Source organism: Myotis nattereri, assembly GCF_964212035.1.
Source record: "Myotis nattereri genome assembly, chromosome: 6".
In the NCBI taxonomy this organism is placed as follows: domain Eukaryota; kingdom Metazoa; phylum Chordata; class Mammalia; order Chiroptera; family Vespertilionidae; genus Myotis; species Myotis nattereri.
Window position 1 is genome coordinate 74554422 of NC_138081.1, and position 14559 is coordinate 74568980.

At 44.7% G+C, this 14559-nt stretch overlaps 1 protein-coding gene across 1 annotated transcript; it reads right to left on the minus strand.

The window, feature by feature from the left end:
* Positions 1-316: 316 nt before the first annotated feature.
* Positions 317-8150, minus strand: HEBP2 (heme binding protein 2). Its single transcript, XM_081094568.1, has 4 exons — positions 8007-8150; positions 7324-7459; positions 6348-6528; positions 317-2352 (listed from the first exon to the last, which is right to left on the minus strand). The coding sequence occupies exons 1-4, from the start codon at positions 8106-8108 to the stop codon at positions 2154-2156; spliced, it is 618 nt and encodes a 205-aa protein (XP_080950694.1). The 5' UTR covers positions 8109-8150; the 3' UTR covers positions 317-2153.
* Positions 8151-14559: the final 6409 nt, after the last annotated feature.

Here is a 14559-nt window from a genome sequence, read left to right on the forward strand (position 1 = left end):
ACGAATTAGCCCAACAGCAAAGGTAGAAGGTTTAGCTTAAGTAAAAGTCTAGACATGAATTTCCTACAGATACGAGAATAAAAGTCTCAAAAGAAAAGTTGACATAAGGGATACCTTGTAATCATGCCACCTACATCATTACAACAACTGGCTCACTGCCATGAAAATTACTCTCGGATTGATCAGTGCTGGAAAATGTTTTGGTTTATGCATTAGGGGAGAGGAAGGGAAAATGGGATACCTGGACTTCAGTATGAAATTGATTTTTTATTGAACGTGTTTCAGATTCCAACAATATCTGAGTGACCAGGAATGTGCTTATGTAAAGTGGGATTTATTGCATAAGAGATGCCTATTTTATATAGGACTGTAGGGGAAGTGTTAGAAATAGTTACCTCTTACTAATAGAGGCTGGTATTGTGGACATTCATCAGGAGGGCTAGAAGGTAGCCTCTAGTTGGGGATGGCAAATGAGTTAAAAAAGAGTTTTTGTGTCTTTTTGGCAAGCATAAACATTCAAAGAATCAACAGTCAATGTAAACAGATACCTTTGGAAAATAATTGCCTGGGATTTTAAAATTTATACCCATAATAATTCCAGAAACAGAAATCTAGCTTGTTTTCTATCAAAAATTACAGTCTAAAAGGTATGTCTGAAGTTATCATCATAATGATTATGCATGTAATATGCAAGAACACCTCCAGATGGTCCTAGCCCACTCTTGACCGCTACCTGCCAGTGGGGCATAGCGGTTTAACAGTATGGACCGAGGAGTCAGCTGCCTGGGTTCCAATCAGCCTCCGTCCTTAGTTTCATCTGAGGCATGTGACCTAACATCTGTGCCTCAGTGTCCTCGTCTGTAAAACACATGATGCCACGTGGCACACAGCATTGAATTTGGTAATTCAGGTAAAGCACTTGGGATGGTACACCTAGAAGACAATCATCATCATTGAATTTGGTAATTCAGGTAAAGCACTTGGGATGGTACACCTAGAAGACAATCATCATCATTGAATTTGGTAATTCAGGTAAAGCACTTGGGATGATAATACCTAGAAGACAATCTGTAGCTAACTGTAGGTATGTTAGTCGATTGTATCCAGATTAGGGAGATCAATTTTAAGAGATAGTATATGATGTTGGGGTTGAAGGGACCTTAAGCAACTTTTGGCCCCACCCTCCCAACCATTGGATACTCAGATCTCCTATGTAAATGATCATGTGGTCCCCACTTAAACCACCCAGTGCTGGGAAATGGAACAAGTGTCATTCATGGGCAGCTCTAATTATTGGAAGTTACTGAGGTCCAACTTGCAACCGTCACCCCCCAGGATCCCACAGCAAAGCTAATGCCCTCCCCCCAACAGGCTTCTAGGCACCTGAATGTGACATCTTCCCAGGACAAGCAGTTTCCAACACAGGTGATAATGTCAACCTCCTTGATTTTGGGGCATCCCAGTCTTTTATTAGTCATTTTTACATGACCTCCAGAAAGACTACATGAAATCATTTAAAAATTCAAGTGAATTTTAAAATTATATGTTTGTATACATTTGTTCAGGAAAAACATACCTTTACTGAATATCAAAATTGGATAGGAAGTCCCTAATCTTATAAGTTTAATCTTTGCCACAAAGTATTATCAAAACTTTTGGGTACTCTGTGATTTGGGCAGATGGGGAGGAGGAATCAACAGAATGTAACAGCGGCTGCAAAAGACAGTTCAATTTTTTGTGTCCAACCCTAACTTCACCTCTCTAAGCTGGACAGTCCAGTAGTGCCACACAAGGTAAATCTTTAACATTTTTATTGCTACTGTCTGGAGGAGGTAACATCCAATTGACACGGATCCAGTAGAAAAAAGCAACATGGTTATGATACAGAGAAGGGGAAGTAACATGGTATTTCTCTGGAGCCTCATAGAACTAAAGACCACCAGGACTATGACCATTTCCATGTTCATAGAATGTTGTCCCCTATTATCTGTGTATCTTGATAAAGCTTCAAGCATTAAAAAGGCACATTGGAAGTAGGCTCAAGTCATATGTGTACTCTCAAGGAGAAGATACTAGACACACATTTTACTTCTAGGTGTGTTGATGTCTATATTAAAGCTCAGCCCCTGGCGATGCTATTTCTTTTCATTTTCTCATTCATTTTCTTTGGAGGGTTCATTTTTCTGAATCAACCACACTTCATTATTTCTATTAAGCAAATTGAAAGGACTGTTGTAGCCTGCAGTGTAGTAAACCTTTTCATCGAAAACTTTTCCTTCTTCCCTCAAAACGCTTGCTAATGTCAAAAGTTGTTCTTGATTCTTTTGGGCGCTAGAGAATCCATCGAAAGACCTACAAAGGAGAATGTAGATAACCATGAATGGTTTTAGTACCGGCGCAGTCAGTCTGAAAAGAAAAGCAGGAGCTGATACAATGAAGCTGGATAAAGCCAAGTTTCAAAGCTCCACCTGCTCAGCCCCTGAACCCAGCATTCCCTTCCTCTAGCTCCACCTGCTCAGCCCCTGAGCCCAGCATTCCCTTCCTCTAGCTCCACCTGCTCAGCCCCTGAGCATTCCCTTCCTCTAGCTCCACCTGCTCAGCCCCTGAACCCAGCATTCCCTTCCTCTAGCTCCACCTGCTCAGCCCCTGAACCCAGCATTCCCTTCCTCTAGCTCCACCTGCTCAGCCCCTGAACCCAGCATTCCCTTCCTCTAGCTCCACCTGCTCAGCCCCTGAACCCAGCATTCCCTTCCTCTAGTTCCCGGTCTCAGTGTCACCTCCGCATACTGAGGAGGGAGAACCAGGAGGAGGGATCCGGCCCATCTGCTGGCAGGTAGATACAGAATTCACACTTCCCGTCCTCTAACTCTGCTTCTCAAACTTCAGTGTGCACACGAACCTTGCTAACATGCAGATTCAGGAGGTCTGGGAAGGGGTCTGAGAGTCCGTACGGTTTCTAACTAGCTCCCAATGCTGCTGCTGCTGCTGGCCAGAGTACCACACTGAAAGCCACTTAGAAGCCTCCCTTCCAGACTTGAAATTTTCTCTAGAACATTTTGCCTTTCTTCCTCTCCTTGGGCAAAGGACAGGCACTAATTGATGGATGAATGTAGTTTTGACCCTATTGACTTACAGTCTGAAGCAAGAGACAAACATTTTGGTAGCTCCCTCTCTATAGCTTGGGAAGAGATTTAACAGAGACAGGACCAAAGTGCGTAGGGACACTGAGTACATGATTAAATCAAGATCAGGGCTGTGAACTGAGTTGGGTCTGGAATGTAGAGTGTTTTGCTGGGCAGGGAAAGGGGAGGGATACGAAAAAGAACAGAAGTCGCAAACTGCAAAGTGTTTGCACAGTGAGGCACAGTGTGGGCTCAGGAAGGTGCGGCTCAGCCGGAAGGAAGAACCTTGTATATCATCATCCTAAGACCTTTGGAGATTATTCTTCAAAGGATGTTTGAGCAGAAAAGTAACTTTGTCAGGTCTGAGTGAGATACATGGGAGGTTTGGGGATGGGAAAGAACAGACAGCCAAAATATTTAAATGAAAAAGAAAAGCAGGAGCTGGGAAAGTGAGGAAAAAGCTCTGGCCAGTGTGGCTCAGTTGGTTGGGCATCATCCTGTGCACTGAGAGGTGGCCTGTTCAATTCCGGGTCAGAGCACATATGTGGGTTTTGGGCTCAATCCCCAGTAAGGGGATGGGTGGGGGGTGCAGGAGGCAGCCAACCAACTGTTTCTCTCTCTCCCTCTCACTTACTTTCTCTTTCTCTAAAATCAATAAAAACATATTTTTTTAAAAGATTTTTTTAAGTGGGGAAAAAGAATCAAATTTAAAGCATAGATTTTAAAGTAAAGAAGCAAAAATATCCTGAGATTAAATCCTGACAGGACACACACTTAGCTGAGTTGCTGACATGTAAACATGATGAATTTGATTTTGAAGGTTAAGAATAGGAAACACAGGGAACCAAATATGTTCCTAATACGCCTTCTTTAGCATAAGTTTTATTATCAGTGTGCCAATGGAAAGGATCAGTCCTACCCTTCTTCAGATAAGATGTAAGCTCTCAAGGGCACAAACCAAACATGTCTATTTTACTCAACAATGTCAGGCACCTAGAATCATTCCTGGCATGCAGTCTCGTTTCAGTCCTTGTTGAGTAAGTGTAGGAATCTATGAGCACACCTTACATAAAACATTGAAGATAAATTGATAAAACTGTTCTATAATTTTCAGCATGTTGACTGATAATTCTGAATCACGTGTTAAGAAATATTTCGTCTTTTAAATTGTTATTTTCTTTAATAATAGCCAACTCTTGGTATGTTCTGCCTACAGGAAATTTGTTTTCAGGTCCTACTTCTTCGGTGAAATCAAATTTTGAAGCCCCTAATTAGAAGTCACCTTCTGTTCTCTGAATATATATTGTTCTGCAATGATCTATCCATGCTCTATTCCGTACACAAACAGACCAAGCCTCCCCCCACACACCTGCCTTGCCTGGACCTGAAGGATATGGACAGAGAAAGTTATCACAGCCTAGGTGCCATTCTAAGTCCTAGAGCAGCGGTTCTCAACCTGTGGGTCGTGACCCCTTTGGGGGTCGAACGACCCTTTCACAGGAGTCGCCTAAGACCACCGGAAAACACATATATAATTACGTATTGCTTTTGTGATTAATCACTATGCTTTAATTATGTTCAATTTGTAACAATGAAAATACATCCTGCATATCAGATATTTTCATTACGATTCATAACAGTAGCAAAATGACAGTTATGAAGTAGCAAGGAAAATAATTTTATGATTGGGGGTCACCACAACATGAGGAACTGTAGTTAAAGGGCCAGAAGGTTGAGAACCACTGCCCTAAAGCAAGAAGAAACCAACAAAAGACTTCTGAATGGAGTAACAGGTTGGGGCTTTTGTTGCCTTCGTCATAAGAAAAGCATGAGTTCCAGTGGGGGGCGAGAGAGGAAGAGACCGGTGGGCACAGAGAGGAGCTGGGAGGCTACTGAAGTGGAATAGTCAAGGTCTGAGATCAGTAGACATGGGAGTCTCTACCTTGTCAGGCACTGTGTTCAGCAAAGTATGACTTAGGTGTGGTCCCCATAACCATGAGCAAGTAACCATGAGGATGGAGAGATGGGAGCAGAATCACGACCCTTTCTGAGGGGAAGGGGCCAGATCTGGAGACCAGTTGTCAGGGAAGAGCGTGCGGGTGATGGCCATGGACGTCCTTGCTCAGGAGGCTGTCAGGATGCGGCGGCCCTTTACTGACACAGGCACTGTAAGGTCACTGCCCACGCAGGCTGGGAATCGGGGAAAGGCTTGTTTTTAGAGCTGTTCAGTTTGAGCCCCACCCCTACCCCATGTGGAAATGTCCAACAAGTAGGGAACTCGGGCTGGAGACATTAAACTTGAGAGTCATTAGACACAGATATTTGAGGCATTGTGAACAGATCACCCAGAGCAAGCCTGCTATGACATGAGCATCAATAACAGGCATCAACAGTGATTCTGGGGGTGAGGAGTGGACGAGGAGGAGAGGAATGACAATACAGCAACACTCTGAGTTATAGGATGAGCAAGTATCAGGGAACAGACTGGTCAGCATGCGAAGGCTGCAGGGGACCCTGGGAAGGGACTATTATGTAACAAATGGAGGTGCACTGTGGAAGGTGGCAAGAGCAGTTCCATGGAGATGGTGTGGGCTGTAGCAGACGGTGGTGATTTGAGGTGTACGTGGGAGGTAAGCAAGCAGAGACACCGATTCCTGTAACAGGTTGGTGGTAAAAGGAGGGAGAGAAAGGGACTAATAAAGGGATTCCAACATGAGACTATTATCATGTACTGTGATAAAATTTCAACGGAGAATTTAATATAAGAAATGAGTGCAACAGGTATTAGAATTCTGAAAAAGTAAAAACGCACCCGTAAACTAGCAGAGGGAATAACCGCAGGAGGCAGCAGCCATCCCTTGTGCTGGGGAACAGAAGGAAAGAGCTTGGGGTTATCAGGACCTAGAAGTTGGGAGTTAAGGTATTTTGTTCGGGCTTAACTAGATGGCAGGTAAGCGTATGCTTTTGGGGGGAAGGGGAAATAATTTGCATTGCGTCTGCTTTGTGGAAGGTATGCAACAGACTCTGCATTAACTGAACTGATTAGATTTTGCAACAGACCCTTGGTAACCTAGATGAAATAAGCCAGTGGGAAAACGCCACAAAAGTGCATTAGGCCTGTTTCTGTGGAAGGGTGAAAAGCCTACTGAAATTGCATCAGCGCTAAACAGAGTGCAGGACAGTGAGACTAGCAGTCAGCAGGGCTATAAATTACCTACCACTTACCGCACAAACACAGTCATTGCCGCTCTGTCTTCAATGAAGACATCTGAGTCTGAAGGCCTCGGCGGATCAGATTGCTGCTCGGAGGGGATATACAGGGAGATGGTAATGGTAGACTCGCTAAAAGGACCCGAACCCGGCTCCACGTAGCTCATCACTGGAGCTGTCATCTTTATTTTCATCTCTGTGCCATAAAAATATACATATTTAAACACAAAGGAGACCGTGAAAGCAAAGGTAAGGAATTTAGCACCACTTTTTAAACTTCACCTACTATTTTGTGATCTGAGTGTCTCAATTTACTTTATGCTACTGGCATAAATACAAGGGGAGGCAGAAGTAGTGTTACAGTTGTGAGTATGCAAAACAGAGTTTATTCTTGTATTATTGACTATTGTATTATTTTCCGAGCAAACAACTGTAATCTTACTTTTGCCCCACCCTGTATTTACCTTTAAGATAATTTCCATCATTAAAAAGTAAGACCAAAATGACTCAATTATCCACTGCCCACAGTAAGCGCTTTCTGTACTATTAATATTTTGGGTTACTAAATTCTAAAGGTTTAGGGACAGCAGGGAAGATCAGAGATCACATCGTCCAGTCATTCTTTATTTTTACAATTCAGAAGCTGAAGCCCCATTGGCCAAGTGACCTGCTGGAATATAAATAACCTCAGAGCCAGAACCAGGGGCTCAGTCTGGAGACTCTGGATCTTGTGTTCCTCCTGCTGACCTGCCTCCTGGTGTCTCTCACCCCACCAGTCCAGCATCAGCCATAAAAGGGCCTTAGCACTAGTGACAGAGGCCCAGCTCATCCAGAGGAACACAGTCAAGGATGAGGGGCTGAAAAAAACAGTAAGTCTTTGTTGACCTGGTTATTTTTCTGTTCTAAGTTGTATTGCTTTCATAAGCTAAAACTCAAGAATAAGCCGGGGGACTCGACCACCAAATACAATTACAAGGAAAACTGCCTTCACCTTTCTCGTTTTTGCCTTGAACGTAGCTGGTCAGCCTGGTAAAGCCAGTCTGGACGGCAGAATCCCAGTCCCTTGACTCCACGGAGGTGCTGACCCACTTGGCTGGTCCGTAGTGTCGGATCTCGTAACTTTCGGGCTAAAATGGGACAGAAAGCTGGAGGAAGCCATTCTAAAAAGGCAGGGTGAGAGGTGCAACAGTACCGGGGCCTGGATTTGGGTCCTGTTTAGGGGCTGCGCCCCACTTGGGTTGGGCCGCAGGTTCGGGCTCCACCGGGCCGGGCCCCTCCCCCTCGGCTCGCATCCTGCGGTTCTGCGCTTTTTCAGCCCAGGCCCTGCACACGGGGCTGCGGGGGTGGGCCGAGGGGAGGGGGATGGGGGTGGGAAGTCAGCCCAAGTTAAGAACAAGCATCTATAAGGGCCCCACCTCGGGCTGTGGGACAAGGTTGATTCATTTTTCCCCGCCCGCAAAGCAAAGGAATTGAGAGGTGGCCAGTACCTGGCGCTGGGGCTCACCGACAGGATCTTCCCGTTTGTTCGGGGCTCAGACCATTTTAAAATTGTACTTTTCCCTTAAGTATGTGGGACTCTCCGGCCTCCCCACAAATCAGCTCGAAGACGGCCTCCCAGGCCCCCCGACCCGGCCCGGCCCGGCCCGCACCCTCCGCGCCGCGGGCGGCTCCTACCTGGGCGCCCGAGTCCTCCGGGACCTGCCAGCCCGGCGTCTCCACCGCCGGGGCCTCCGCGCCCTCGGCCGCCCCGGGCCCCGGCTCCAGCACCTCGGCCATGGGCGGCGCGGGTCCGGGCAGGAGCCTGGCGTGCGCGGTGCTGGCGCCGAGGTCCCGAGCCCCGCCCCGCGGCCGCGCGCCCCGCCTCCCGCAGCGCAGTGCGGAGACCCGCGTCCGCCGCCGCCGCCCGCGCCTGGGCCGGAGGAGACCTGTGACCTCCAGGGACCCGATTCCCAGCCCTGGCAGCAGCCGCCGGGGTCTCCCCCCTGCTCGGTCCCTTCCGCAGGGGCGAGGCTGGCGGCTGGCCTGCGGGGCCGCTGGGGTTCGGCTTTCCTTGGCGCCCGTCCCGCCCTCCGCCCGTGTTTTCAATGCACAGGCAGGCAGAGGTGTGCACCGTGGGAGCCAGAGGGGCTGCGGGTGGGAGAAGGACCGGGCAGCCGGCTGGCTGGCGCGGTTTCTGGTGGAACCGGTTCGGGAATCTCTCCCAAGGCCCCACCCGCACTGGGAGCGGGTTCTGCAGACAGCTCTCCTCCTGGGAGGGGGTGAGCGAGAGCCTGCACCCATGGGTGCATCCAGTGAAGGGCAGGAGGGAGTCTCTTCTCCTGGTGGGCGGTGGGCACGCACTGGCGTCCCTGAACTCGGCTGTGCTTGTTGGCACTCCGGTGGGCAGAGAGCTCCAAGCGAGGTTTGGGTCGGAGCCCAGCCAGGGGTTAGTCAGTGCCTTACACGGAGAAGGTGGCCTAGTGCCGCCCCTGGAGGAAGTAGATGGACCACAGTCATGCTTGGAGGGAGCTTGAGCTGTCCTCCTTTCTTGGCCTCACCTCTCCAGGGACGCCCAAACCTCTGAGTCACCCCACCAAGTCTAACAGGCTGGCGCGCGGGGAGTAGAAGAGGAAGGGAAGATGATTGAGGAGAGGAAGAAAAAGGGTAGAGACATGGGCTAGACTGGAGTGCTTTCTAAATTTCTTGGCTATCTTTATTTTTTTCTAAGAGATTTATTGAGAGATAAATTCACACATCATGTAGTTCACCCATTTAAGGTGCACCATTTAATGGTGGTTAGTACATTCACAATTGTGCAACAATCGCCACAATCCATTTTAGAACATTGTCTTCAACCCCCTTCCCAAAGAAACCCCATACCCTTTAGCCATCACTCCCCAACTCCCATCCCCCAACTCTAGGCAACTAATCTGCCCTCTGTCTGCAGGCTGGTCTATTCTGGACATTTCCTATAAGTAAATGGGATCATATAATATGTGAGCTTTTGTGACTGGCTTCTTTCACTTAGTGTAATGTTTTCAAGAGTCATCACGTAGCATTGTAGCATGTATCAGTACATATTTCATTCCTTTTTATTCCTGAAGAATATTCCATGGTCCTAGTACTATTTAAGCAATTGATGTCCTCTCTTTTCCTTACCCTTCCCTGCCCAAGCGAGTGTGTAGAGTGGCATGCAGACACGTGATGCTTCCTAGTGTTTATATCAAATCTATTACACAGAGCTAACTTTGAATTATTTAGTAAAGGCTAAATAATGAATTTTGACATTTTTTATAAATTGCCTGTTTATTTTAACTTAAGTAACAGCTGTGACTCATTGCTTAGTTGACTGCAAAATTGAGAATATAATTTTACTTTACAGAGAGTTTTTAAGGGGAAAAGGAAGTATTTACATTTTTGTTTAAGAAATCTATTTTTCTTTTCATCTGCAGAGTACCTTTTACAGTTATCAATGCCTTCTTGGGGGGCTTTTTATAGAAAAACAGGCTAAATTTGGAGACTCATTTTATAAGGTGTGGAATATGCAATTAATAAAGATAACAGCAGGTGACTAAGCTGAATTATCTATGATTTACAAGGTGATAATTAGTTATATAAAAGAACAGAAGGAAGGAAAGCAAAGGATTTATTTCAAAATAATAGGATTTGCATTAGAACAAATTGAATGAAATTCAGAAGGCTCAAGTTTTATACTCATATGTCAAAACAATCTAGCTAGTTTTTTTGTTGATTAATTATGGTAACGTTGTTATTTCTATTAGCTCCTAATTAATCAGTGTTCACAGGGGTGTGTGTGGTGCTTTTATAACCAGGTGCCTCCTCATTCAGCCTAGCAGGGGAGAGGGGTGCGTGGAGGAGGGCCCTGGAGAGGCCTGCAACAGTAGGCACAGCTGATGCTCAGTCCAGTCACCACGAACATTGAATAAATGAGTACTGAACCCGTGCTTCTAGAGGAAACTCAGAGTTAGGGTTCCTGTGAGCCTGAACGTTTTGATCTACTGGTGTGTTATGTGTGTTGTTGTATAAAGATACCTAATTTAATATACGTCGTTAAATCCTTAACACTGAACCCACAACCAGCATAACTTCTTCAAAAGGCACAGCACAGCCTTCCTGTGCTTGAACTCACTCAACAGCACTTTGGCACTGTGCCTGAGGCCATTTTAAAGAGCGAAATCACCCACCAAAAGCACAAAAATGCTGAAAACATGGCACTACATAGATTTCAAAAAGGACACCTTTTTTACTGTATGAGAGCGGAACCTAGAGGGCAGAGCTTCGCTTTGTTTAACCTCAGCTGGGAGCATGTGCACCCAGGGGCTCACATTGTTCAGTGCTCTACGCAGGCATCTGTCTACCAGCGATGGAGAGGGTGCTGTGAGGGTTGCTTTTGGAGTTGCAAACACATACTAGCAAGTTGGTGAGTTTGCAAATACAGAGTCTATGGATGATGAGGATTGGCTGTCAATGCTTCCTACCGTAAGTTACATAAGTCACTTCCATCCATGTTTCATTGACCAAAGCAAATCATAAGGCCTTAAGGGTTGGAATATGGTCACGCTGTGTTCTCAAAGAACTGAGGCAAGCACCAATGTTTAACCCTGATATATTTAGTCACCAATTGATTATTTGATATTTGTGGCAGAGTTTATTTCCCAAAAGTAGTTGCAACATTAAGTCCTGTGCAACATGCTGTTCTTATAATGTGACTTTGCCACACCTTCCACCAAGAGGTGAAGATCTATGTTCCCTTTCCCTGAAACTCGGCAGGTGTGTGACTACAGTAAAAATCGCACTGTGTGATGTCTGAGGATAGATCATTAGAAACTTCCATCCAGTTCTCTTTGGAACACTTACTCTTAAAAAGCCAACAGCCATGCTGAGAGTAAGCCCAAGCAGCTCCATGGAGCCATGTGTGGTCCCGAGCAGAGGTCCTGGCTGACAGTGGCATCAACCACCTCCCGTGTGAGTGACCAAGGGTTCAGGCAGCTCCAGACCCCCACCATTGAGTCACCTTGGGGCATCCTCAGTTCTTCCAAGCCGAGGCCCCAGAGGTCGTGGAGCAGACACAAGCTAACCCCACAGAAGCCACAGAATCTGTGAGCATAACAAATTGTTGTTATTTTAATGCCACTAACTTTGGGGTGATTCGTTTTTCGGGAATAATAACTGGAAGAGTATCTTCGATGTGTAGTGCTATAGAGGTGCTGGTGGGTGCTAGCAATGAATAAAATTTGGTTCTACTCCACATGTTTTTCAATCAAGTCATTCTTTACTCTGGGGTCATTCTTGCACCCACAATGTAGTTAACTATTTGGTCTGTGCTTATTTGTTAATCCTCACTGGAGGCTATTATTTTTCCATTGCTTTTTAGAGAGAGAGAGGGAGGGAGAGAGAGAGAGAAACATTGGTGTGAGAGAGACACATCAATCGGTTGCTTCCTGCACATGCCTCAGAGAGGGGCCAGGGAGTGAACCCAAGACCCTTTGGTGTTTGGGCAGAGGCTCTAACCACTGAGCACATCTACCAGGACAACTATTTGGTCTTTTTATTGTTACCACTGTCTCAGATATAATGACTATAAAGTTGGTATTCTAACAATAGGAAATGTAATCTTTTGTTTGCCCAGCTTCTCCTTTATTTATTTATTTATTATTTATTATTTTTTTTTAGTGAGAATTATAATACTCATCTATTATTAAGACACAAAACAACCCAGCAAGCCCCTTTTATGCTAAGCATTTTGCTCAGTGCCTGACACAGAATTGCTTGATAAATGTTGAATGAGTGCCGGTTAGAATTTATCAGACACATAGACGTGGTTGAGTGTTCTTAGGTGCACCTGTGAACCACCTTTCTCATGGGCCACAGAAAATGAAGAGCCATTTATTGAATGTGGCGTTGAGGATAAGAAAGCTAAGGTCTGAAGCTGGGAATGTCTTTAAAAATTTAATTCTAATCAATATAAGGCTTGATATAACTTCTGAAACTGTGGTGAGTGTTTATAAAAAAAAAGATGCTATTCATGTGACTTTTAAATGTTCATGCTTTTGAAGAAAAAGGAGACAACCCAATACCCCACAACTAGACAACTCATATTCTCAAAAAAGCTCTAAAAATAAACTAAATCCTTTATACAGCTAGGAGGAAATGTCTCTAATAGGTCACGTGGTTGAAGACCATTTTCTAAAAATGTAGGGCTGCTAAGATATTCCCTTAAGCTCTTAGGTATGGGGCTTTTGCTGTTGCCAACACCATTGCATTATTCCCCGATTGGGACAAATTACGGAATTGGTGGGAATTTGACTTGACTACCTAATGGCTTTTAGAACAGAGGTGTTTCAGTGCTCCCCGTTCTAGGAAGTGGAGCCACTCTGCCCCAGTCTTGAACCAGTCAGTTCTCAGCCTATTTATGGGTCCTGTATAATGGTCTCCCCAGGCCGTTCTACACCTGAGTTTGAGTCTTGTGTTCATACTAACTTCCAGGCATGGGAGAGGTCAGTGGCAAGATGGAGGAAGCTTAGCAGCAATGCCTGTGACATTTCACCTTCTAGGTCAGTGCTCCTCAAGCTGTCTGTAATGAAGAACCCCCTCCCTTTAAAGAGAATTCTGGTCCATCATAAACCAATATATGATTCTACTGCACGAGACTAGCTCCAGCTCACTACCTATTTCTTAACTCACAAGTTCAAGAATAATTTACTTGGTCTATATCATGCTCAGTGAGATGAGTCCACTGGTGATGTGCATGGATTTTGTAAAAATGTTAAATTTCTATGCAGTCTTTACACACCCACTGTCACTTGCTCTAATTATCTTATCTGGGACTGGTAACTAATAGTTTGTGAGCCAGCACCATTTCATGGACCATGCTTCGAAGAGCACTGATTGAGGTGACCTTCCCAGTGTCCTGTCCAATTGAAAGCTGCCTTGCAGTACCTCTGGGGTCTACTCTCTGGATAGCTGGTTTGCATTCACACTTAAGGAATATTATTTGCAGATTATATTATTTTTATTCTATATTCATATAACTACAGGTTTTACATGAATTTAAATTCGTATTTAAATATATTATATATTTGCATTTTAGTTTGGTTTTGAGTTTTTATTTAATGTTTAAGAATATGGGTTTTCTTCCCCAGGTCCATATTTATTATATGAATGGAATATTCCATGATGAGTTGACATTAGTTCCCCAGGCATGAGGACTTAATGGATGAGGTACAGACAGGTTGCTTTACAGGAATCCATTAATGCTGCTTTCCCAGCTGGAGTTCTTTTTTTTTTTTTTTTTTTAGACTTTCACAGGATAATCAAAGCAATGTCTCTGTATGTGGCCAGTGCATAATCCATTCTGCTTATGCCAGTATAAGAGTTGAAATATTTGTTAATACCAGTGCACTGGAATTGGGCATCGATTTCTGGGCCAACCATAGTTTCAATCTTGCCATAGTCACAACTTCTGGAGCCTATGTCCTTCAACATACAAAGCAGCCCTACTCCAGATCAGAAGAAGGTGCCTCCTTCGAGGTATAACCCACGTTTGAGTCTGGCTTTCCATCCCAACCCTGCTACTTTCTGGTTGCGTGACAGTGGGCACGTGGATCAGCCTTACTGAATCTGTTTCTTCATTTGTACAAATGGATGATACTCACCTAAAATGATTTTGAGGATTCCAAGAGGTAAAACAAAGTTATCTCTTAGCCCAATGCCTTGCAGGTCGTATCCTGATAAATGGTAGTTATTCGTATGTTCTTTTGTGAATAAAAACTCTGGAACATTTCATTAAGAACCAAAATCTGTTGTTTGGACTCCGCTGGTTCCCTGCCATTGAGCAGACACATGTTGCATTCTTGTACATTTCACCTATAGGAGAAAGCTTATTAAGATCATGTGTAGGTAAAGGAGAGAGAGAAATCAGTACTTATTTCCCCTAAAAAAAATTTCAGATTTCTCTTGTTTCTTTGCCTAAAGTTGGCTTGCATTGAACTGGGATAGTCTTGCTCCCAGAGCCACATTATGATTATGGTGGGCCTAAGGCATTTTTTGCTTTGGTGGGTCCCTTCCCCTGTAAAAAACAAAACAAAACAAAAATTATATTTAATGATGGTATTGATGTAGAGATGATTATAATCTTTGACCACAAAGGTTAATTTTAAAATTCTGATTTTAAAAGAAATTATGATATTTTGATGAGCCTCTAAAAGTAATTTTAGCTCTGGACTTG

Excerpts from the sequence above, each read along its gene's own strand:
- HEBP2 (XM_081094568.1), bottom strand. The coding sequence starts at position 8,108 with ATGGCCGAGGTGCTGGAGCCGGGGCCCGGGGCGGCCGAGGGCGCGGAG. Across the intron at positions 7,460-8,006 it reads CGGAGGACTCGGGCGCCCAG|CCCGAAAGTTACGAGATCCG; the intron begins GTAGGAGCCGCC and ends GTCCCATTTTAG. Across the intron at positions 2,353-6,347 it reads GCAATGACTGTGTTTGTGCG|GTCTTTCGATGGATTCTCTA; the intron begins GTAAGTGGTAGG and ends TCTCCTTTGTAG.